Here is a 25901-nt window from a genome sequence, read left to right on the forward strand (position 1 = left end):
TTTCTATCAAGTACTCTATGCCTCTTCCTATTAAGTAGATAAAATCTTTAGAGGGGAGAGGACAAATTTTGTAAGAAGATTTCACGCTTCAGATCTGAGATGTTCATCTCTTTAAAGCCTAATGCATAAACTAAAAGAAAGCCTTCATCCATGTAAGTGCTATATGTATCATTTAAACCTCTAGGTGAAATCATTAACAGCATGTTTTGGGAACTTGCAAACAATGGCAATGACAAGAAATGTAATATTTTAAAATGAAAAGAAAAATAGTTGAGAATTTCAAAACCAAGCCCTTCTCAGAAACTAACCTTGATGAGACATCTTTTCACCAAAATTATACATGAGGATTCATGAGCAACAAATTTTAGGATTGTTGTCATACTAGAAGTTAAGTGGACACTAGGAATGGATAGAGTCAATAAAAATGCCATTTGACTTCCACTGCAGAGAAACTGGATAGAATTTTTATTACATCTCTTCCCTAATTAACAAATGAAGTAAGAGATGGGCATGAGCCAAAATCCAAGGCACAAACATGCTCCTAATAATGCTGAGATCTGGGCCATACGTTTGCATCTAGTTAACTTATTTATTATGGCTCAAATAAAAAAAAATCAGAATTTAAACATATGTCAGATGAAATTGTAATCCTCTGCCAGACTTTGGGAATTCTACCACTGACTTTCAAGCATCTGTAACATCATCCAGAGAAAGTTTGAACTTAGACATAGTGCAGTCAGAAAATAAAAACAAAGATAAAAATTGACGGTCCCTGTATGCCCCACTGCTCCATGAGGCTTGAACACTCAAGATACACCAACCTCTGTAGTCAAAGACACATAGGTGAAATGGTTACCTTCATGTCTACCTGGTTCATTTTGAATGCCTGCCTTAAATGATGGACTACCCTTTGCAGATACATTGACTGGTGTTCTTCTTGGACACTGATCTAGAGGAAACTGTATCTTTCCCTAGATCCTTAGGGAAAGTTTTTAACTATCTAGACACATACAGTGAGACAGATGTTTTAAAGACTTTTAAAACCCCTGGAGTTTTCCAAACTAAATGCATACTTCCTTTGGTAAGAGCATTTTTAGATACAAGACCTTTGCCAGGTCTACCAAAAAGAGTTTAATTTGAAAGGTGACATCCTGTGTAATTCTTTTGTAAGGCTGACTAATACCCTTTGTAAATAAATTGGCTGTTGTATTTCTAATTGAATATATACTTAGAACCTATCAAAAAAATAATTACATTTTGTAGAGCTTTAACTTATGTAACTCGACAAAGTCATAACAAGATATTGACCCATTGTGCTCACTGAAAATGAAGTTTTCATGTTGCAATAAATATTCAATGAACTAAGTAGTTTCAGGATGAAGAGGTGCTCAATCAAGGGATTAAAAAAAGAAAAAAATCTAAGATGTAATTGTAATGTTGCTGATAACAACAAAACCACAGCTGAGCCCATAGAAGTGCTGAAAATCTGGCAACTGAGCCTTAATTATCTGACAAAACTCAACTCTAAATTGCAAGTATCACTGCTTAGAATAAGAAAGTACAATTTCTGTATTCTCAAGGTAAAATTGATGCTCCCTTGGAGACACTGACAAAATTCCTTTGTGGGGAGCATTTAATTTCTTGTCATCAGCAAGGTGTGGTCTGTTAAATAATTTACATTTTCATTTTGGAAGGCCATAAGTGCAAGGAGAAATACTTTTTATCCTACGGGAAGCTTGTAATCCACCTCAGTGAAGGCACTATAGGTGCATGGATTATAATACAATTTCCAAAGTCTCTCTGGTTGATCACTCCTGGGCACATTCATGGCTTGTAAGTGGTAGAGCAATAGGCCTGATATGAAATACTTGCAATGTTAGTATTTTATTAGAAAACAATGTTGGAAAGATATCTGTTAAAAAATATTTGGTTAGTCACAAGTAAGAACAGGGTGGGGTTCTGCAGCTCTTCCACCTAAATGCAAAATGCTACATAAACACTCCACAAAACACAATGTCCATGAATTACCAACAACTTCACACATTTCAAGCCCCAGTTTCTAGCCAGAACCTAACTATGTTCATGTGTTAAACATTAACATTTCTAGATGAATTCCTACATTCTTTTGTCTGCAAAGTAAGGCTTTGCTCTTTTCTTTTTTCTTCTATTAACAGGCTGCCCAGGGAAGTGGTGGTGTCACCATCCCTGGAGGTATTAAAAAAAAATGTAGGCGTTCACTTCAGGACATGGTTTAGTGGGCATGGTGGTGTTGGGTTGACGGTTGGACTCGATGATCTTAAAGGTCTTTTCCAACCTAAATGATTCTATGATTCTATTGCGTGGGACAAATCCCTAAGAACCAGACCAGCCATAGTTCCAGTCAGAGCCCCAAAGTATTTCTTAAGGTGGTAGCTAATTCATTTCTCCTTCGCCACGGGGCAGAATATTCTCTTTCCAGAGAAGTTATTTCATGTCTACCACTACAGTATATTCTCGTGAGAGAGGAAAGAAGGGAGTGGTATGGGGGGGACATGTCCTTTGAGCGAAGGTCCAAGGCAGTCTCCAAAAAGCTGATGCTCTGCATGACCATAGAGGTTATTACTGGAGGACTTTTCCTCCAGGACCATTTGCCATGTGGAATGGGAAGCTTGTCCTACTTGGTGGGCCAGCCCTGCAGGCTGACTGGACAGGCTTTGGGTGGCTTGTCCCTCTCACCCTGACACTGCATTACTACCTTGCTGCCACATAAGGCTGCAGAGTGCATCTCTGGGACACGCAGCTGGTATTCTGTAGATGTCTAAACAACTCAGCTGCACAGCTCTTTTGTTCATATTGATGAGGAAGACTCCAATATACCTTCACAGCAATCTCATAGTGTAACACAATAAAGATTCCCCTTATAGCAGAGATACATTTATACCAAGGTAGAGACCTGACTATATTACATATAAGAGCTATGTATAAGAATTTCAAGAGCTAACTCGGCAGATCTGCAAGGAACACATTCCTCTTGATATTTTATGACAATTCTCTGAACACTTATACTTAACTGTTGCATAGAAGCTCCAGTGTACACGGTAAGCGCGCCTGCATTCCTGCAGAACTAGGTCATAAATTCCTTCATTCTCATTTACCAAGGCGTAGGTAAATTTAGAAAAGAAATGTACTGGAAACTTCTTCTCTGTGGTAAGCATGTACAGCTCTTTTCAACGGTAATTTGACGGATGGCTATATTTGGATATGTGGGAGATTTAAATCCTTCTTGCTTTTGCAAGTCAGCAGGTTTTTTTCCTCTTCCTCACTTCATTGAAAGGATGAGATGGGGATATATTCACTATCAGCTTTGCATGACTGTGGCAGTCAATACATACAAAGCACTATATATAGTTTATTATTTTAATTAAATATTTTCTTTTTACTAGGAATAGTTTATCAATGGCTCTAATACCATCAATATATTTGTAGTGAAGACAAATGCCTTCTAATTTTTTTTTAACTATCCTGGTTTGTCCCCCTTGGAAAAAAAACAAAGATTTTTTTTTAGAGTTCTTAAAATAAAAGAAATTAGTAACATAAGTAAATTAACTGTTTTTTTGTAATATTGTATAGTGTTAATTTAATTTTTAGATTGCAGGTAAAACATAGACATCTAAACATACAGCTAATTTAAGAAATAAAATTGCAAGCGTATCATTAGAAGTATATAAATCATTTGCAAATAATTTCCTTTAAGGAGATGGTCACACTGTCACTTCACAAAGAGTCTCAGCATTTGATGTTACTGCTTCTTCGGCAAACTGGCTGTTACTGTCCTTTTCCAGGCTATCAGATGCCTTGCAGCTAAGCTTGGAATTAGAAACGTTAGTGCTTCTAGTCTATTCAGTGCAAAGAGCACGTCTATCTATTATGCCCTCTTTGCTTCCCTGTGCTACATCAGTCTGCACCCATCTGTTAGAGCTTTCTTATCTTATAGTTAGAGTGTAATACCCTTTTGGGCAAGAGCAGCCTTTTTATCCTGTGTTAATTCAGCAATGGAGACATGAGGGTCTTGACCCATAACTAGGATCCCAGGTGCTGTTGCAATAAAATTAATGGTAATAACTTTTTTTAATGCTGTCAGCTAAAGCGTTAGAAACCTGCTTTGCAGTTTTATGTGTTTGGAGTCCAAAACATGCCAAAAAGGATTTGAGCTACTACAGGTGATACATTCCTGTCTTTTTTAAGAAATAAGTACCCTCCTCCATAAGCAATAGAGATTACCTTGAAATGAAACCTTTAATATCAAAATATGAAAAAAAATCCCCCAAACCAAAACCTTGAAGAATGTCAGTTTTAAGGCTGCTAACAAAACTTTGGGTCTGTACGTATGCAGTGTGGCATAGTTGGTAAATTAATCTCACCTCTGCCCTGATGTTCTCACCTGCTCAGGTCTCACCATCAGAGAAACTCAGTCTAAAGTCTTTCAGTACTTTATTTACATGGCAACTTCTCAGTCCTGACAGTGAGTATATTAACAGTCCTAATTCAGAATCTGCAAATAGGTTCTTCTGGGGGCAATGAATGACAGTGGTAATCAATACCTTAAAATGTCCGTAAAAGAAAGTACTATTTATTTGCAACAGCAAGATATCAAGAGCACTGTATTTTTTATAAAAGCAGTGAAATATGGTACACGTATTTTCATGCTGCCTGTTTAACCACCAGCACTCTGCGAGAGTGGGGCTGTTTACTTCTAGACTGCTCTGTAAAAGTCCCCTCTGCTTCTCAAAGCTGAGTAATGCAATAGGTGGTCACTGACAGTCGATCCCTTCCCCTCTCCTGCTCTCTCCCCCACTCTAGCAATCAAGACAATTTTCAGCAGCTTCTGCCTGTTCAAATGCAGCCTCCCAACTTGGTAAAACAGGGGCAGATGCCTCAGCACAGAAGCTGTTTCCTTTAGTAGGTCTAATTAAAAATGAAAGGGTAATTGCAGAATTGCAACAAAACCATGCTAGTTTTCATCTGACTTCCCTGTATAATCACAAAGGGGATGATATGACAGTATGGAGTTCAGTTCAGGTCAGTATAGACTGTTGCGGTCCACATGACATCCATTTCTCCTTGTCTTCTATACTAATAACATCCATGCTAGTTAGATAACAGCTAAGTATGCTAACCCTCACTGGAATCCTCTCCTTGCTTGCTCCATAGATTTTGCAATATTGTCTAAGTCTTTTCCTCTGCATTCTTACCTAAGGAGCCACTGTGTTGCTTTCTGGACCAGGACACTGCCCCAGTCAGGCAGCCATACAACAAACAGTATTAACACTTTATTTGCTCTTACCTTGTCTTAATTTTCTAATCCTTGAATCTACAACCTAAGTAAACATTTTTTCAGTGTGACGTATTTTGAATCAAGGAACTTTTGAGATCCAAACATATTTGGCTTTTGTGAGGGGAAAATCAACAACAGGGGATATTTTACTGCAGATTATATCTTAACATAATAGCAAAACAAGAATTTGCAATGGCATGAAGGCTTGATGTAAAAAAAGGAATAGTGTCTTGATGAGAAAGCACACTACGCATTTAAAGTTATGGCAGTTCTGAAATAAAACATCTGTCTGCAGAGCTGACAGGTCTTTTTGAAGTGTGTGACATAAGGAAATCCTAAGCATTAGCATTTTTATCTATAGCTTTATCTTAGATCTGACAATGAAAAATTATTTGGAATAATAGGTATAATTAGTTTTACAGAAACTGGCTTGTGTAAAACTTTATTATAGACTGTAGAATGCCATGACATACTCTCACAACTCCACATGGATTTCTTTTGCTGGAAGTAGTTACTAGTTAACTTTAAGCACTGTCACCTGAAAGTACAAAAGAAGCATGAATATTTTCCAAGGTATGTGAAAATGGAAGAAAGTCTGGAAAGAAGAGAGTCTTGAATAATTTCTTCATTTTTTTATATGGAAATTATTTTTATTCTGGTAGCAGGAAACCCCTTCTTTTATCAAGCACCTGCTCTGTTAAAGGGCAGGAAAAAGGATAAATAAATAGAAAATAGGAATATACACAAAGGACATTTCTGGATTAAAAATGTGAGGCATGCTTGTGCTATAGAAGAAAAGCAAAGCAGTTTTATTCATTATGGGATGTCTATGGAATGCAATATGGTATTCTAACACCTTTGGATCTCTACCTATGTGATGGGGCTGGAAGAGGCAGTCCAATCAAATATTGAAGCAGCTGCTGAAAAGATTTCAAATTACATAGCAAAGGCTTTATGGGTTTAAACTGGATTGAGACATTGTAATTTGAACAGCCAAGCCATGAGCTTTGAAACCAGAAGTAGATATTTCTGACAAATCCTAACAAAACATCCCACTACACGAGTGTGTAATAGGCACTAATGTTTTAGCAAACTGGTACAAAGCTCTCCAAGGAGAGTAGTGTAACCCTAGAACAAGCTACCCAAAACGTGGAGGCCTCTCCAGCCTTGCTAGTTTTCAGGACTTCAGTGGAGCAAGCTGTGTCTGACCGAATTTAGTGCTGGTGATAGTCCTGCTTCAGCCAGCTGGCTGGACTAAATAAATGCCAGAGGTTCTCTCCAGCCAACATTTCTATGGTTCAAAGTACAGCAGTTAAGGGTTACAGATTCTGATGTAATTTCTAATTGACTGAGCAAGGCTTTTATGCACAGTATTTACAACTTTCAATCCATTATACTCTACGGTATTCACACTACAGGAGCCATGTGGAAAGATCAAGGTGTTATTTTACCTCTTGGAACTATTCCCTCTTATGGGGAGTATGCTAAGCAGATTTCCCCCCTGCGTGTGGCCCTGAATATTTCTATTACAGCTGCAGAAATTGGTCCAGGTACAGCTTTTCCACTGAGATAAAAACTGCTTTGTGGAATTAATGAACGATATGTAGGTAATCTGCGGTTAGACGTAGCAGGACACTTTCGACTTTGTCAAATCTCAGGGCCTTCACTCACACCCCAGATTTTTACTTTTCACTTAAAAATTGTCCAAAATTTTTGTCCTAGGTACAAAATCTTGGAAATGTATTAATAACCATGAAAAAACCTCACACTCCCTTTAATGAGGTACTTTCATCCCTATTTTTTTCTGGGCTGCAAATCCAATGGGGTATCTCAGTCCTGGGGTATTTTGTGACTGCTAAAATGGTTCACTCAGAAGGCAAAGTACAGTGCGTAAAGGAAAATATAGTTTAATCAAGGAACTGAGCCTGTAGAAAAGAACAGCAGGGAAGAATGACAGAATAAAACCTACTAAGGCCCAAAGCAGCTGAAATACAAATTCATGTTAAACTAAACACAAGGGAAATGTTTCAGTTCAGTTCAACAAATGACGCTTTCTTTCATAAATATTTCACACTATAAGCTTTTCCAAATTGGGCCTCATATATAGTATTCTACACCAGAATTGTTTTAACCATTCAGGTAAGGTATCCAGCAGACTTTAAAGAAATATTTTGTAGTTGTTTTGAAACAAATAAGTACATTTATTCACTAACAATGTCTTCATGATTTTAATGAATTTATCTATTTTACTTCTTACAAGGCTGGAAATTGTGTACCTCAAACATTAATTCATGGAAAATGTACACATTGTGCATACAATAAAAGCGTTACTTTTACTGGGAGGTAAAAATCAAGAGGATTCAAAAACATTGAAACTATTGAAAAGCATTCTAGTGTAGGGCATTCTCCTGGGGTTTAAAATTTCTGTTTCAACTGCCTTAGAATACTTCATCACTGTGAAATGCTTCAGTGTTGTGGTACCTCCTTGTCTTTTTCAAAAGATGTACAATGTAACAAGTGCACTTTGTAATTAGTTGTGAGACGGGTGCTTTGAAAAGTTTCATAGCTTCAAAGTAATTGTCTTATTTTGGTCATTTAGTTTATTCCTATTTGTTATTCATGCGTGATAGTCCAGGGGTTAATTATTTCATATAAGTGCTGCAAGAAATAACCCAAAGTAGTTGTCTGAGTCTTTAAGATACTGATGGCCTTAACTGCTTCACAAGAGTGGTAACCATGAAGCATTTCCTTCATATATTAATTAGAAATGATTTTTCAGCCAGATTAATTCACTTCCCCCCTCCCAGATATCCCAAATAGACAGGTGAGTATGTGGGTGTGTATGTTCCATACAGCAATGGACCTTCAAAACAGACACCCCAGGTCAACAGAGCATTATAATTCATTTTACTAGATTGAAGATGTCAGCACTCATGCATGACATGATTGTATTTTTTTAATTCTTTTTCTTAAAGTTGTCTCTTAAAAATCAGAGAGGATCATGGTTTCAAAGTAACTGGTTTTCTTATTACTAATGACAAAAAATTGAAGAAAACTGATAATCAAAGACATAAAGAAGCAGACTGAAAGAGAGATTAAAATCAAACATTCAGGTATAGAGATGACAGATTGAAATGAACAACTGATCACGGCTAGTGAATGAAGTCTTGTGCAATTTAGTCAGCATGAAGTTCTTTCCACCCCAGCAAGGATTCATAAATCTACACATGCCAATTCTAACTTGATGGATGTATGTGTTTGGAGCAGTGAAACTAGACCAATATTTTATAGTAGAATACAGTTTTCTTGGCCAGGAGCCTTGGAAATTTACAAGTACTCTTTCTGGCAGTGAAGAGGATCCACTTAGTTCTATCAATGCAACAAAACAAACTGCACTGCTGTTCCCACCCTCAACAGACGTGATCAAAACAGACCAGGGACTGCTGGGGACCTGGGCTGAACCTTGCCGCCCGCCTGGCACCGCCAGAGCAGGTGCTAGCTGCAGTCTTCCCCAAGACTCCAGTTGTCATTCATTGCTATTAGCTCTTATTAAGCTGAACACTTGTTGAAATTACTAGAAGCTGTTCTGTCATAGGTCCAGACTCAAACTCCAGAAGGTAGGTCTGGAATCCAGGAGGTACACATACCTGCACACACTGACCACTTACGCAATCTGGGTCCAAAATCTGATCGTTCCTTAGCACTGTAATTTTACCCCGTGCCTTTTGTTAGTTGATCTACCTGAAAGCCCCAGTACCTGGAGATCTGTGATCACACAAAATCTCAGCTTTCATAACTTTAAAAATTAAGTTCCTGGTTGCCAATGTTGCTAAGAATATGTTGAAAATAGGAATCTCGGAGGGTTCAAAAGCAGACTGAGAATTATACATTTAAAAAATCTCATTATTTTTTATACTTCTTTTTGCTCTGTTTTTTTGAATGCCTGGATTTGGTAAAAACTGCTCATGTCACATTCAAAAACAAATTTATTAATTCTCTAGCAGAAGGAAATGTTGTACAGAGACAGAGCTGGAATGATCTGGGATCATTAATAGTTAAGACAATTCATATATAAAAAAGAAAAATAAAAACCAAGTCTCTATCTCAACTTTGATACCAACTCTTTTGCAACACCTGGCCAACTAAGTCATTAAACTGCTTTGCAAAAAAATTTCATGATACGTGAATGTTTTCCTCCTTCTACAATACATTATGAGGGTTAATGTAATATGAAAATACTAAGAGTCAAGAGTTAACTAATTATTGCTTTAACAAATTATATATTATATTGACCAAGAATGGGAGGAATGACACTGATTTTTCCAATATGATTTCTACTGTTAGTTATTCCATGGTTGTGCTGGGTCCAAGAGCACCAGAATCTTGAATTAGCTCACTAACATACATTAAGTGAGGAAAACCAGCAGATACGCATACCTAAAAATAGCCTTTCTTCTGAAAAGAGCATAGCCTTAGTTTTAACCTGAATAAATGTACCAATGTCACAAGTATCTATTGTCCAGGATATGCTTAAGTCTGCAACTTCAGAATTCCTGGAAAAATTGCTCAGGACCTTAATAAAACTAACAAAGACTGTCTCAGGTTTCTTAGCATAAGCTTGGAAAAAGCTTCCTGGCACGGAAAACTTCCCAAGCTGTTGAAACTCAAGAGAGTTACAGGGCAATGACTTTCTTAATGGGTATTCCAGCTTGATGTTGACTTATGAAATTCTGACAAGACTGAAGCTACTGGGAAGCCACAAAGGACTTGGATAGGAACGCAAGCTCAAGAGTCTAAGCTAAAGTTTGCATCTAAGACATTAGACACCTACATTTTGGATAATCCATATCAACCAACTTCTGCATCAGGCAAGAAACGCCACCATCTTTGCATGATTAAGACACGCATAGCATCTCTCCTGTCTGCATCCATTGGGGATCCTTCAGCCACCTTGCCCCTGCATCTAAATCCCCCGAAGGACTCAAAGGGGAAGGTAGTTGTGAACTCTTGTTCTTCCTCTCTCATCCATCACTGTATAGCTCTAGCAAATTTAATTGAGTATGGATTGTCATTTCACCTAATACCTCACTGGTAAAAAGAAACATGAAAGACTTCATATTTCTGTTCTCCTCAGTCTTGGAGGGTCCAAACCTTCATCTCTAGCTTCACCTGGACACTGGAGACTCTGGGTAGAGACTCAGGCATTGGTCATTCCTCTGTTGAAATTGCATCACTTTGGGAAGGAAAAGAACAACCAGGACTCAAGGAAGAGAGCTGCCCAGGAAGAATGCTGAGTGAAGTAACCCATACATCAGGATATGCTCTCTTAAAGAGATTTGTCTTGTAGCCGTATCTTCCAGACCTTAGACACAAGTTCCAGTGCCTGAACCCTATGCTGAAGAAAAGTGAAATTTGGTAATAATGCCTCTCCCTCCTTCTGTGGCCAAAAGAAATCAGTGGCCTCTTGGGGTTTTTTTTCACCAGAACAACCTACTTCGCATCTGTGCTCTAGATGAAGACAACCCCAAGCTGCTTGTGCAGACTCAGAGGAGTGCATGAACTACTGCAGAAAGGTGCAAACCTTACTACCACTGGTGCAACACTGTGCAAACTTTCAGAAAGCTCAACACTGCTAGATTTACCAGTTTGGATCAACACTATTTGAGGGATTTCTATGTTAAATTCCATTACATGAAACAAACATGTCCTTCACTACTTGTGAAAAGGGCTTATAACTTCCCTGCAGCCCAATGTGAGACATATAAACCTCAAGTGAAACGGCCTGAAGGCAAACCCCTGGTTTCAGCATTTCCTACCGGTTCCACTCAGGTGCTATGCACCTCATTCTGCACCTAAATCTGCCATCCATTGCCCTGAGAGCTAATTCAAGGTATAAATCCTTCACTGGGAGCCAGGCATCCAAGTCCCTTTAAAAGCTCTGACTGCAAGTGTGTGATAAACAAAGTGTGTGTGTGGGAAGTTTTCTATTGCGGAGTATGTGAAAGTACAGTGGTTCAGTCATGATGGAGTTCTTGTTTTCAGAAGTGCTGTAAATTACAAAATAATAGAAAATGAGTAAAATTCTGAGATGAGAGAATAGGTATTTTATTGAAATAAAGATTTAAATAACTGAAGAATAACCTTTGCAGACCTGATTTTAAAGCTTCTCCCAAAGTAAACACATATACTTTATTTTCTATAAAACTACAGGTTATTTTTTATTTTATTTCTTTTTAATTTTGCTTTGATAACAACTCCTCCATAGTCAGAATGTTGTAAATGGTACTGTGGCTGGACTAATAGAAAGTTGCAGCTGAATTTCTGGTGGACAGGAAGGAATTTTTTTTCAAGACAACTACACAAATTTTACCTGACAGCTTTGACTATCTAAGGGAACCAGCATCCTGACTCTTGGCCTTCTCCTAATCTCCTCACTATACTCAAGATAGCTGAGCTTCAACAGCTCATATGGTTCTCACAGAATTAATCCCTTTAGCAACAGGAAACATTTTCAATATTATGTTTTCCATAGAGACAGATCAAAAAGTCATTTCCCATATTTGATAAGAACTTGAAGGGGAATAGTTCGATATATACTAATTCAAAACAGCAGAGAGCAAATAAAGAACTTATGCCTAAATCTGATACCAGTTAAACCTATAGAAATGAGAGCCAATGTATTGAAGTCAATGGAATTAGAGTAGTAGGATCAGCCAGGAACCTCAACACAGTCTAGCCTCTACTCAGCTTAAGGAAAGTTAATCTTATTTTCACAGGTTGCTGAAAATCATGCCATGTCTCAGGGAAACATCTGTTTCACCAATGAGAACAAATGACGGGAACAAGGTGGAACGTAACAGCGAGGGATCTGAAAAAGCTAGAAGGGAAAAGCAGAACTAGGAAAAAGGAGTGTACCACTGTCTCAGGTGGGTGGGAATGACCAGTCCAGGAGTCAAGTTTTTATCAGATGTTGGAGTCAAGCTGCTGCACATGGAACAACTGTTTCCTGAGATGGGAGAAATTCCTGAGGCAAAGGTTTCTAGCACCTGAAAACAGTGCCCATACTGCGTATTTTCCAAATACCTCATGTAATCAGTTAAAATAGCAATACTAGAGCTAAGCAAGAGATCCAGATTTTAACATTATACTACACTGGTATATGTCCCAATGCCACCACATCATGACAGTTCATGAATAATATTCCCAGATACTACCTCTTTCTCACTGTGCAACCATGTGGCTAAATTTGTGAATGTAATGATGTTTTTAAATTATTTGTAATGAGAATGTTGCCTGAATAAGGACAAAAAATGAAATAAAGGCTTACAATTAGGCTCAGTAAGAACAAAACAAATACACTTTTCAGTTCTGGGTATTTTCATAGGGAGAACTTTATCACTCCCATTGCCCCAGTCCAAATGCAAATTAAGCACCTCATTTGTTTAAATTAGCCAGAGAAATAGATACACAGAAGCAAATGCTACTCCCACTAAAGTCAGTGTTGTGAGATCTGGGCTATGGTGCATATCTGATAGCACAGCAAGGTCCAAAGTATTATGTTAACAGTACTGCAGCTTTAAAATGTTTGCTTTAAGTGTTCGCAAAACCTTGGTCTTGAAATCTGTGCCGCGGGCTTTCTGGGGAAGCACTAAATGGAGTAAAGGAGGTTGCTAAAAGCTTTTTTCTCCCTCTGCCTCTCCCCCCCCAAAATAGAAGCAAACATAAAAAGCAAAAAAATCTTTTTATTCCAGGCATGGTTTTCCTTTCTTAGAACAAACCTGTCACTGTATTTCAGCTGTTGTATGCATTGCAGCATCCATAACCAGGGTACCAGTTTTTCAGGCAGACACCACCTGAGACACTCCAGGGAAGAATAAAAAGCATACTTTCCAAGGTGGAAACACATTCCTTTTAATAAAAAAGTATAAGAATTCTATTTTTTACACTGTATTTTTTAATGCTGCCAATTAGAAAGCCTCCTAATGCCTGGAATGAACTTTGTATAAGATCGACTGATGGAAACTTGAGTCTCCAGTTTTGGTATTAATGTAGTAAAATTAAAAGTTTAAAAATTACACCCTGTAAATACAAGACTAAGGATCATATTCTACTGCTTTGCCTGCAGTAAGAAATCCCTTTTACATGCTCTCCAAAACTGCACAAAAATTTCCAGTTGAGGCCTTCATACCACCTTTATTATAGCCCAGGCAAGATTTCTTCTGTGTGCATTATTTGTTTGTGATTTATTATGATGTCCAGAACTCATTTTACTTTGCTTAATCACTCATACTCTAAACCACACCTACCATTCTCCCCTCAATATATTGCCTACACGGATACTGTGAGGTGTAGCAGATTGGCCATTGGAAGTTTTCTTAAGGTGAAAAGAAAGGCTAGCTACATATAACCAACTGCGTATCACCAGAGTAGCAAAAATTATAGCGTACAGAGGGCCAAGACTTAACTTCATGGTGTTTCACCAGCAAGTAGTTTGCATGTGGAGAGCAATAGAATTTGCACTGATTGAAGAAATTACATAATCTTATTTTTCTGCTCATTTATGTGACACAAAAGCTTAAACAGAAATTTTATCAGTGCTGAAGTGGTCTTTGCAAAATAATGGCTTCATGCCAAGTATCTGGAGTTTTCTGAGCTCTCTTTTTTGAAACCAATTTCTAATACTTTAACATTTTAAAACTGTTTCCCTTAAAAAAAGCCAAACAAAAACCCCTAAACAAATCCCCAAAGCCGTAAAATATTTAACTTAGTGCTTGTCGTGGTGCTAGAGAGAACTTTAGAAATAACCATTCTGACAGATACAGAACTAATATCTGTATGAGCTTTGCAGGAGTCATTGCAGTATAATTTTTATTATACATTTATAACATCTAAATATTTTAGAGATTATTCATGAAGGTGGTAGAACAGCTTTCCAGACAAATATGCAAAACCACACTTTTGGAAAAAAATTAAAATAAAATCAACAACAATGCTCTTTTGCCAGGTAGGAGGTTAAAGCCTAAGAGTACACACCACTAAGAAGTGCCTTGGCCCATCCAACGGGGAGGTGTGTTGCCTGCAGTTGTCCAGGAAAGGTCACCAAGTCTCACATTGAGACGAGCCAGTGGTGAGAGGTTGTTAAGGAGCAGTTCCTGCCTAGGAAGCCTGTTAGAAGATGATCAGTGCATGGTAACCCAGATACAACACTCTTCACTGAGCTGCAAATGGGACTTCTGTGAAATGGCTCTCTTCCAGACAAACTGGGATTTGCTTTAATGAGGTTGTTGGGACATTTGCCTATTACCGCTGTTGCCCAAGACAGGACAAAACCGAGGGGTGAAAGTTAATGTTTTCACAGCAATAAATGCCAAGAGCCCCAGAGCATATGAGGAGAATTTCCTGAATGCGGCCTTGACTCAGGGAAAAGGGAGAGGGACAGGCAGCATGGGGAGTGCGGCCAGCAGCCCCACCTGGGGAGCAAGGATGCAGCCCATCCTCATTATTGGGACTGCAATGAGTGTTTTGAAATCAGCTATGATTTGTGGCCTACATAAGCTGACAATGTGTCTTCATAGCTACTTCCTGCCAGAGAGACTCCTTTTTATTATTATTATTACCTGGATTTGTTTTTCTCTTAGCAGTATTTGACCGATTTGGGCACAGTGGGCTTTCTTTGTATCTTCTCCCCTACAGCTGCACTCTTTTCTTTGAGAGGTTTGCACTCTATGAGGAGTTCAGAAGCAGGTCACAGACCTGGTTTACAAAGGGAAGGAGAAATAAACAACCAACTAGAAGAATAAAAAGGCTCCACAAAGCTTTCAGTAACCTACGGACAAACTGGAGAGACGTATTTATTGGCCTTTCTTTCTTCTTTTCCTTTTCCTGACCCAGCATCCTCACCTCATCTGAGGTCAGGCACTTTTAACATACTTGTAAATTTTCCTTCAGACTTATTGTTAGTAGATGATATTTAGGTAGATGATAATGGGGTTAAGAGAGAAGAAAGAAATCAAAGGAGATAAGAATAGGGCATACTGCAGTTTGAATGAACGTCACTGAGTCTTTGGTCACAGGTATTTGCGTCATTCCCCTCACCAAATTTTTTTTCTGCTGGGAAACTTTGTCTCACCATTAGATACTCTTTGTTTATGAAAGAGACACGTGTGCATTCTTTTCTTCTCACAGATAACTTCCGTATTCTAAATTATTCATATGCTTTTTAATCATGTCTTTAGTATCTAACAGCATAAAGAAAACTTGCAGGGCTTCCCCCTTCCTGTTAATTTTATGACTGGTCTTGTTTCCTCTCCTGCTTCAGTAATTGATACAGGCTAAAAGTAAATACAAGTAGAATTAAAAAGATAGAACACAAGGAACCAGAAAGGAAAAGGAGAAAAAAGGATTCTTGATATTGATATGGCATCTGAGAAAGACAGCAAAAAAAAGCAACTCTACATTAAAGCCAGAATGACCCACACGGGAAGACGTGGAGGATCTGCTGTTGCACTAGTGGGTAACACACCTTCAATGGTGTACAAGTACCTGGTGATGCCAGGCTCCTATACAAGGTTTATTGTTTCCCCATTGTACCATCACACATGGGTACAACCCTTAGAAATAATAATAAACCTTAAACTAAAAAGGATAACCTTAAAATCTGAAGAGTCAATCTGGAACAGTCAATAAAATCAGAATGAAGGCTGGGGTGGAAACTAAACATTGGATCAAAATTGAGCATTCCAAAATCACCTGTCCACTGAAAAACACCTCATCTGCTGTGCAAAAGAGCAAAGCCTGCAAACCAGCTAGACAATATTTCCAAAGGGGTTTTTAACTTGAAGACGTTTCAGGGCCTATCTGTTTCAATGTGTAGTAAGAAATAATCAGCACATTCAAGGCAATGCCTCTGTTGAAGGATTTGCCTAATTTGCAAAACCAGGATGAACTTTCTCATTCACTCTTCTACACAATCTCTACACAATCTAGCCCTTTCCTATCCAGATCCTCAATTCCCCAAATATGGAATCACTCTTAAAAATCTTGTTGTTTTCTACTTTTCCCATTTTCTTTTCATTTTAACCCTCTTTTTTGGATTGACCTGAAATTCAGAGCACCAATTTCTTCCTTTTCTCTACAAACAGCACTAAATAATTGTATAAGGTTAAACAAAAAAGGAAACACTGAGTGGCTTATACATGTGTTTTTATGTATTTACATACATATATATGCAAAAATACACACGTGTATATGTATATGTACATGGTGGAAAAAAGAACTTACCTATGTCCCAGGTAAGGGGGTTATTCTGTTCCATCTCCCTTTTCCCTATGACATACCAAATGCAGGCCATCCAGTGAGCAAGCAAGGCAAACATGGACATGAGAAGCGTGAGAACAATTGTACTGTGCTGGGAGTAACGATCCAACTTCTGAAGGAGACGCAAGAGCCGTAGCAACCTCACTGTCTTTAGAAGGTGGACAAGGGAAACCTAGGAGAACAGGGAGAGAAAACCACCTGTCAGCAATTGACTTCTATCACACAGTTCTCTTGTTTCAATGAAAGGAAACTCTTTTCTAAAGCTGTAAGAATTTTTGCCCACGCTTTATTCAGTTACATAGCTGCATATTATGCTTAGATTAAATTTAAGACAGCAGAGAATAGCAAAGAAGATGGTTAAAACTAAAGTGTTTACTTTTGCTGTGTACATACATATTTACTATTTCTGATTTAAACCAAAATTTTGAAATACTGGGAGATCTTTTGTTTTTTTCTTTTTTTCATGCAAAGTCTTCTTCCAGATTTAACTTAAAAATTTGTGTTTGTGCAAAAATGGATCCTTCCCTGCTCCAGAAAGAAACATAATTGTCAAAATGACCAATGTTCATTGGATTCCAATATGAAACCACAAAATAAACATCTTCAAGCACACGATGATTTTCAGTTTCTGCTAACAGCCAAACAGTAGGCCTAACTCAACTATGTATGAGATGAAATCAGCTTAATAATTAAGTCTGGAAGAGGCAATAATATATAGCAGGTATTTGGCAGAACAAGGAAGCAGAAAAGTGAGCGGAGACTCAGACTTGTTCTTCAGATTTAAACCTGTGTTCAGGGGCCTGGGCACACTTTACTGCTCTGTACTAAGTTGGAGTCCAAAAAACTTGTATTAAAACTTCTAATACTACTTCTTAAATTCCTTGCCTAAAATGTTATTGCCTTTCAAGTGTATGTGGTAAAAGCAGCACCTAATCTGCTCAGCACCCAAAGTGTACATCAGTTTATGAAGTATATGGGCTCTGGCCTCAGAGGACATGCAACAATGCACAAAGTGAGCAGTCTCTGGATGACCCCAGCCCCTCCAGAGCATCCTCCAACCAACATCCACACCAGAGTGTGCACAGCTCCCAGTTTTGCATGGAATATATTTAGCTCATGTTTCAGCTGTTGGGTAGAGTTAGCAAGCAATATGCAGATTAGGATCCTAAATATTTTTAATATAATTTTTTGTCGATTAAATAGGCATAATTTTCATTAATGGTAAACTTTTTTTTTCCCCTTCATTAATGAGACATTAGGATTAATGCCTGCTAGGTACCTGGCTGGTACAGGATACATGCATCAGCTAGAAAAATAACACCAAACTTGATATGTCTTCCCAGAGCACAGTAATGAGCTCTCTGAAAAGAAAGTCTAAAAAGCACAGCCCGATCAATATCCTTTTGCTTTTGCTAATCCAGAATAACCTGAAGTTAAGCCTCTCTGTTTCTGTTACCAAAACTAATAATCTGAAATCTTAATTTTATAGGCTTGTATTCACTAACAGCTAGGTCCAGGTTGACCGATAAATGCTGTAAGATGGGGTATTTTAGATTTATTCATGAAGACTTAACAATTCATTGATTTTATTCCAGTCTCAGTAATTGAGTAGGTGAGAAACCTGTAAAAAAGAAAATAAAAAAATCTACAAACATTATTTTTTTTTGCTGCTACAGTTTTCATAGTGCATAAGTAATTCTCCCACGAGCTTCTTTATGCAGTATTTGCTGCCCATTATTTCTTTTTTTTTTTTCTCAAGAACTTTTACTTTTTTTCTCATGTACATAGCAGGGGAAAAAAGAAAGTCAACAAAAACATGACACTTATTTAAAATACTTTGAAGTTCACTGCTGTCAGGAATAAGATTTGACATTAGAGCACACAAACAATTACAAGGTCTTCTCTTGCATTTCTTTTATCCATCTTATGTCACCTACAATAAGTCAGTGAAATTAGTTATGTCTGTGGCCTTAAGCACAAGAATATCTGCAAGTCTGGGGCAGAAGGCTGTAGGAATTACCATGTTTGTTTTAATACAATCATATAACTATTAAAATGTAATTATTCTAATTGAATGCCATGCCACTATACAAACTGTCTCCTTTTCTGTGGTAATTCATTTCCCAAAGTCTCCTTTTCTTGTCTCTCATCAGCTTGTTTGAAGCAAACATGGTTCTATTGCACTCTTAACATAAAGATGTCCCTATTCATGACTGACTCTTCAAGGTGTTGTAGTAATATAAATATATATACAATGATTGTATATGTGCTATGGCCTTCACATTAGAGCCTTCATCTTAACATGGGTGCTTATGTTCTACCACATCACAAACAAATAATGATAACTTAGGTGAAATTATTTTTTTATGAGATTCTTACAAATAAGAAATTTCAAAAGGGCAGTTACAGTAACAAGTGTGCCCTGCCAGTTATCACTTGTGACTAAATTCTGACCATTTTTATTAAGTTTCAGAACACTGATAGATATAAAAACAGTGAATCAGATATCATAATATTCTTTTTAATGTGGAGATATGTTTCATTTTAAGGCCTAAAGACTTCCTCATTTCAAAATAATTTCTGCATAAATTTGAACACAGATGTAATTAATCATATGTGGTTGCACTGAATTTTCTCATTAGTCATGCCAAACACCCTTCTTGTATTGTGTCTAACCTGTCATTGGAAGACCTGAAATGCCATCAGGCAGCTTTCTTTTCTATGTCACAAATTTAGAAAGACAAAATGAGGAGTCAGCACTCATACTTGTGCCTGTGTAGATTTTGCTTTGCCCACAGATATAAAACCATCTAAATTTTCCATTTGGTTAATCATTTTAGACTAGCTGGGTTAACCTTTTTCTGTCAAAATGACAGAGACAGAATTTTATGTAAAACTAACACAAACTCAATCATAGCACAGTGATGACAAGTACTGAGAAATAAAGTTGCTACAAACTAGTGATGAAATTCTCTGCTTGGAAAAATCATCTCCTATGGCAAAAAGGAATTAATAAGGAAACATGATACATTTTAAGAAATGACTAGTGACAGGGATCTTTAATCCTTTTTGCCTGCTTGGTTAGTTGGTTTTCCTCAAAAAATAATACTCTTGCTGTATAACCACCAATAGTTACTCAGAGAAGAGCAAATTCAATCATTATAACTGGTGCTTAATGGCCTGTTTTTTACATTGGCAGCATTTCACACCACATTTCAACAGATTAAGGGATCCTTTATGCTAGATGAATACAAGGATGGAAGCAGATGGCAGGTTAGGCAGGAACATGCCTGAGGTCTCAGACCTCCAAAGAGTCACCCATTCAGTGGTAGGGCAGAATCCCTGCAAGGTCTAAAGGCAGTAGAGCCAACTCATACAGATTCACTTTTTTTCTTTTGAAATATCTCCAAGGAAGGTGAGAGACTCCACAGCTTTTTCACACACTCTAACTCCACAAATCTCCAACTGGAGGATGACATTTATGTGCCATACATACATAGGTATGTATGGCACTATACCTATAGCTTGCAGAATTTAGAGCATCCCTAAAGGTTTGGCCTTTGTGCCGGGGCCTGAACAGCAAAGAAGTGAGATGCTCCCTGATGCCCCTTCTCACCGTTCTGTTGAGGCAACATCTGAGAGTCGATGGAGTGAAAATCTGAGAACAGACATGAGGAAATGGCTTATTAAATCATAAAGTCTGAAAACAGTGGAATGTGATTAACACCTCCCCCCGCTCTTGAAACAGTTGATAGTCACTGTTATCTTGAGGATTATGTTAACAGTTGCCAAGTCTTGCCATGATAGGAAGTATGATACAGTAAGGCACTGTGTTCCCATCGAGGAATCATATGGAGAATAAAATGACCGAGTTTGCTGGGGTGAATCAGGGTGCAGACACCCAAATTCTGGATTTATTCTCAGTTAACCAGAGGGAAGAGAGAGTTGGCCGTTGACTCTCTGCTATGTAGTGATCTTTACCATATAGCAGTTAGTTACCAAAGTTGGGCCAAAGCAAATGAAGGAAGCAGATTGGACATTGCAAAAACTTTTAACAAGTTATTTAACTCTTGGAGCATTCAGGGAGCTATGCCTGTCAGTCAATGTTAATTTTGAGATCAACATGGCTATATATTGTTTATTACTTGGGGCTTAGTGTTAGAACTTAATCTATCATTAATTATCTCATTCAGGATCCGCTACTAATAGAGGGACATTTCAGTGTCCCTGGATATTCTTAGTCACCATGTTAGTGATCTTATTAAGGAAAAAAGTTCAAAAGTACAACAGATAGGAGATGTGTATTAATCATATTACAGTAGCATTTTTAATATTGTGACATTTTAACTGTAAAAATAATTGTTGTATAATACTTTCTTTTCCAGAATTCAGTATGGAAAACATATCAGTCTTCCCAATGAAAAAAAAAAAAAAAAAGAAAAAAACATCAACTTTGGTATTTTAATTTTCTCCTTGAAGGAAAAGACCAGACCTGGTTCATTCAATGAAAAATTCTTAATGGAAATTAAACCAACACAGTGATGCTGTCTGTTTGGTTTTAATGTAAGGGATAAACTGAGATAGTAGTGTATTTAAATAGATTACCCACCAGTTACAAAAAAAACCCAGTGACTGAAGAATGTGGAACTATTAACCATCTGGTTTTAAAAGCTACTGCACTAACATCAGACTGATGGTTCTTAATGTGACAAATGGAGTGAAAAGGAAGATCATCAAAGGAAATGGAACTAAATGATAAAATCAAACATGATATCTTACATGGGAGGCTTCCTGACTAGTGTTTTTCTATGTTTTTTTCTGATATGTGTCTATCCTATCATCTATGTACTTGTCTGTAACTCACATTTAATGAAAATGAGATTGAATGCATCTGTTTACAAAAGATCAAAATTCTGAGAATTAGAAAGTGGACAGCTTAAAAACCTAAGTCTCTTATGTGAGAATTCCACAAAACTGAGAAGCCTCTGCCACCATTTTTTTCCAAAATTAAACTTTCTGATTCACAGGGGGAGGGGGTGTTTAGGATTTGGGGCGTTTGTTTGTTTGCTGTATTTTTGCTTAGTAGATTCTTACTCTATTAAATCTAATAGGGCTATCAGAAGAAAAACCTTTGTCTTAGCGTAAGTAAATCAACACAAAGGTAACCCATCACCCATGATTGTGACATCACCCGACATTAGACCCACATTTTTCAAAGCAGCTTAAGCATTTTGTCATTATATTTCTAAAAAAGATGAGTTGAAACCAAAGTCAAATTAATGACAGTTGCAAGTAACAGATGTTAGAACACACAAAAATATGTGATTGTGCTGTAATTTTTGCACTAGAATGCTCAGAGGTAAAGAGAAAGAAGAATCCTGGCTGAGTAAAGAATGCTGACCATACTGACCATAACAATGATTTACTTTACCACAGCAACAATTTATGAGTCTTGAAAAATTAAGGATTGAATTTATGCAGCATAAGAGAGCAAAAGCCATAGGGAATTGTATTTGAGTACAGTAAGTATAAATGAAGCTAACATAGATGCAACTGTTTACAAAGGATAATTGAATCAAAAAAATGGTACATATGTGTCTTTCATGACACTCAATCTTGTAATACTTTTAATCAACATGTACAATTAGATTGTATTCCTTCCTTCAGCATCCAATGTGAAAATACATTACAAAGCTGAAAAAGACACAAGGTATTTTAGTTCATTCAGTTTTAGTCTCCAGATCTGGGAGAAAAAACAAACCAAAACAAAAAGCCAACAAATCCCTCTTGAAAAAAGAACAGTTAAAAAAGACAGGTTAGTACTTACCACAGTGACGTTGAAAGCATAAAGAAGATCAAAAGGAAGTGCAGCAATTAAATCAATGATAAACCAGGTAGTCACGTAGTGGATACAAATAGATCTTGCTTCAAATATAACTTGGCCAGACTTGCTGACATATGTTGTTCGGAAATTTAAAATAATATCTGCTTGACAAAGAATGAACAGAATGAGAGACAGAGATTTCTTGATTCCTGGAGATAGCACCAGGAATCCACCATAACACTGATTGTTTTTCTTATGTGTGGCAAAAACCAGATGAAGAATCTAATAGAGAAACAAATAAAATATATTGGTAAGAGATCCACATACATAGAGTTAAACCAATTGATGCATGAAGTTGTTCTTTGTAAGGAGTAAAAAGAATGTTTAAAACATTTAAAACTCACTGATTTCAAAGGGAGCTCAGATTAAAAAAAAAACCTCCACCCACATTGCTCTTTAAACAGTACCAAATGGTAGCATTTTTCTTAATGAAAAATGAGGGTATGATTGCTGTGCATAAAACTTACTCATATTTTTTTCGAGATAAAAAAATTATTAATTACTTTATTTAAAAGGTGTAATTGAAACTTTCTTTTAGTGATAACTGTCCAGCACAGCGAACAAATGTCATCCTCAAGGATAACCATTTGTTTATCAACAGAAAAGTGCTGAGCTCACTTGAAAAAAAAGGCTTTTGGGCTATGGTGGAGATCACAAAAGTGATATGAATTGCCTGGTGGCTTGTGCATTTTGTATGTTCCTATCTAACATTCCAGGATGAGTGTCTTTCAATATGAGATATACTTTTGACATGTCTTGCCAAAACACATTAACACTCAAAGAAAAGCTCAGGTCTTGACAACAGAGTCTCGATTATTTTCATGTCCTACAAGACAAAGACTATAATCTGTCCTCGAGCTATGCACCCAGTTTCTAACATTAGTGATAACTACTTGTATAACTTTTACAATGACAGAAAAGAGTGCAGCCAACCATCAAGGATGGTGTTTTACAGTAAGATAATTAGGCTGCTGCCTTGCAAATTGTAGTGCCTCATGTTGGAGACCATCTCACAGAAGAGAAAGAAGTGATCCCAAGTGTTAGGAAGACATTCAGAGTGTGACTGACTTTTTTCTCATTAAAAAATAACAACTGCAGGGTGATGGTCTTGGCAGCCTGAAAGTCAGCGGACTTTAATATCCAAGTTATGAGAGGCAGCTTTCTAGATGCTAGTCCAGTGTGTAACAGACTTGTCAGCTGTGTTATTTGTAATCTAGGTAGCCTATTATTAAGTGTTACAAGGAGGGAAGTGCATTCCCTCTGCCCTCTGCCTCTGTCTATGGCAGCAATGATAGCACTGTTTCCTTTCTGTCTGCTAGATGATGCACAAGAAGAGACACCTTCAGCTGCCTCTTCTATGCACCCCTTTTGTAGGGAGGTGGCAGCAGCAGCTGCTGGGGGCTGGCTCCGCACCATATACAGCATGGAGCATGCAGATGTTTGGGAAGTGTTTGCTGCCCAAACAGATATTTCTTACAGCCTCTAGGGAAGGGGAGGTAGAAATGCCAAAGGAAAGCAGCTACAAGTGAAATTCAGCCTCTTGCCCACCAGCAGCGTGAAGGTATAAGAAGATGATGTCTGCCTTGCAAATGGAAGCAAACCTAGAATATAAGTATTTCATAGTTTCAGACTGTTAAAGGCATTTATTTTCTTTTTGGATGCAGGTATTTCCTTTTCTCACAGCTAGTTTCTTGTGTGCTATGCAAACCTGCTCCAATTCAGCATGTTCCTGGAAAAAAAAGAAAGCTATGAAGTCCTAAAAATTAAGTGTACCTCAACTTTTGTCCCTTCATAATTAGAACATAATGAACACTAAAAGTACTAGTACTGTAACTTGGTTTTAATGCAAATCAAGTTAGAACTAAAAAGAAGGTAGTAGTAGGATTACTAGCGGGAGCAGTAGATTCATCTACTCTTGGTTTTGTAGGTAGTTTCTGGGGCCTGAGAACCTTTCTTCCTGCTATACACACATGAGAATGAATGCCTAATTTCTGCTATACCTTTTATCCTGCATTTTTCATTCAGTGTATGAGAAATGTCTGCAAAGACCAGCATGTATGAACAGACTCCCCTCAGAAAGTAAAATCCAAAGATAGGTTTTCCAGAATATGACACACAAAACATTGCTACCACTAGAGCCATAATAAGAGTAGCAGGTGAGCTTTGTCCCGTTTGCAAGATTTTGTACAACCTCGACAGCAAAATGCAAAAATGGGCATTTAGTATTTTTTCCCCCATGATTTATTTGAAAATCAAAAATTTGAAAACCAAGCCCTTGTGCTTATATGGAACATGTACACTGAAAATGGAATAAATAAACATTTATGCAGCTCTCTTTAAATGAGTCAGATTTTATTAGGTTCTAGTTGTTAGGTATTTTTCCCCTTTCCTAAATTTTCCCATTTATCAAGGACATTGTTTTTCACCTTTTCCCATGTTTTCTCTTTTTTTTTTATTGTAGTGGGGTTTTTTATGTGCTGTTACTTCTGAATTAAGGCAGCTTTGGAAATTACAGTTTTCAGCAATGTTGTTAATATAATGAAGACAGCCAACACATAGACTTACAGTCAAGGAGAGCACTGTAAAGCAGAGCAAGAGAAAAAGTATCTGACCAGGTTAATCTTAACTGAGTAAATCAACTTGATATAAAACAATCTGACATATTATAAAAGCTCAATGGAAAATGCTGCCTCATTGAGAGGGCATGGATTGCCACTAGTCTGTATTAAAACAATTTTTCATATCCAGATTTTTATTTTAGAATCTTTTGGTACTAAAAGAACATTAAAAATGGAAATTGTTTGACTTTCACTATACCAGGATAGCATTGGAGAGTGGTACCTACAGGACTCAAATGCTTAGGGCTAATGTCTATGTGTGGACCAGGCAGACCAGTATTTTATAACAACTTTTTTTCATGCCTTATGAACATAGGTACTCAAATAGAGCAGCCACACAATCCATGCAGAAATTACTGTTCAAGTCCTACAACAGAGTTCACACTATTGTTCTTGCAAAGGAGTTTGAAAATTAAATCCATCCACCTACTAACTTTACCCAGTTGCTTACACTTCATTTTAAATAAAATGGAGTAGCTGACACTCAGACGAATTACTGACTTTTATCCAGGTTTCAGCAGGAGGTCTGTTGCAGTCGCTCAGTATCCGTGACAGCTTTTCCATCTTAAGAACAGCATTATCAAACTTTCTTTCCTTTAGTGTACTTGTAGAGATGCTTTCTTCCATGTCTGCTGTGATGCGCTGCTTACACATTGTGATGATGGAAGCTATGAAGAATTGGAGCTAAAGATCTCTAAATTTCTAGGGCACAAGGTGTAAGAATGTTTGCCTAAAGCACTGCCAAAGATTGGTATAATACACTTACAAA

At 37.4% G+C, this 25901-nt stretch overlaps 1 protein-coding gene across 7 annotated transcripts in view; it reads right to left on the reverse strand.

The window, feature by feature from the left end:
- Positions 1 to 25901, reverse strand: part of KCNH8 (potassium voltage-gated channel subfamily H member 8) — a 212389-nt gene that overhangs the window by 65206 nt on the left and 121282 nt on the right. For 4 of the 7 annotated variants that reach the window (XM_052798532.1, XM_052798498.1, XM_052798541.1 and 1 more), the window contains 3 exons: positions 22458 to 22618; positions 20247 to 20288; positions 16595 to 16802 (listed from right to left, as the gene is read on the reverse strand). In XM_052798532.1, coding sequence (XP_052654492.1) covers positions 16595 to 16802; positions 20247 to 20288; positions 22458 to 22618 — 411 coding nt within the window. The remainder of the gene's footprint in view (positions 1 to 16594; positions 16803 to 20246; positions 20289 to 22457; positions 22619 to 25901) is intronic. The other 3 variants (XM_052798508.1, XM_052798526.1, XM_052798517.1) reach the window with 3 other exon arrangements.

This window comes from Harpia harpyja, chromosome 1, assembly GCF_026419915.1.
Source record: "Harpia harpyja isolate bHarHar1 chromosome 1, bHarHar1 primary haplotype, whole genome shotgun sequence".
Classification (NCBI taxonomy): domain Eukaryota; kingdom Metazoa; phylum Chordata; class Aves; order Accipitriformes; family Accipitridae; genus Harpia; species Harpia harpyja.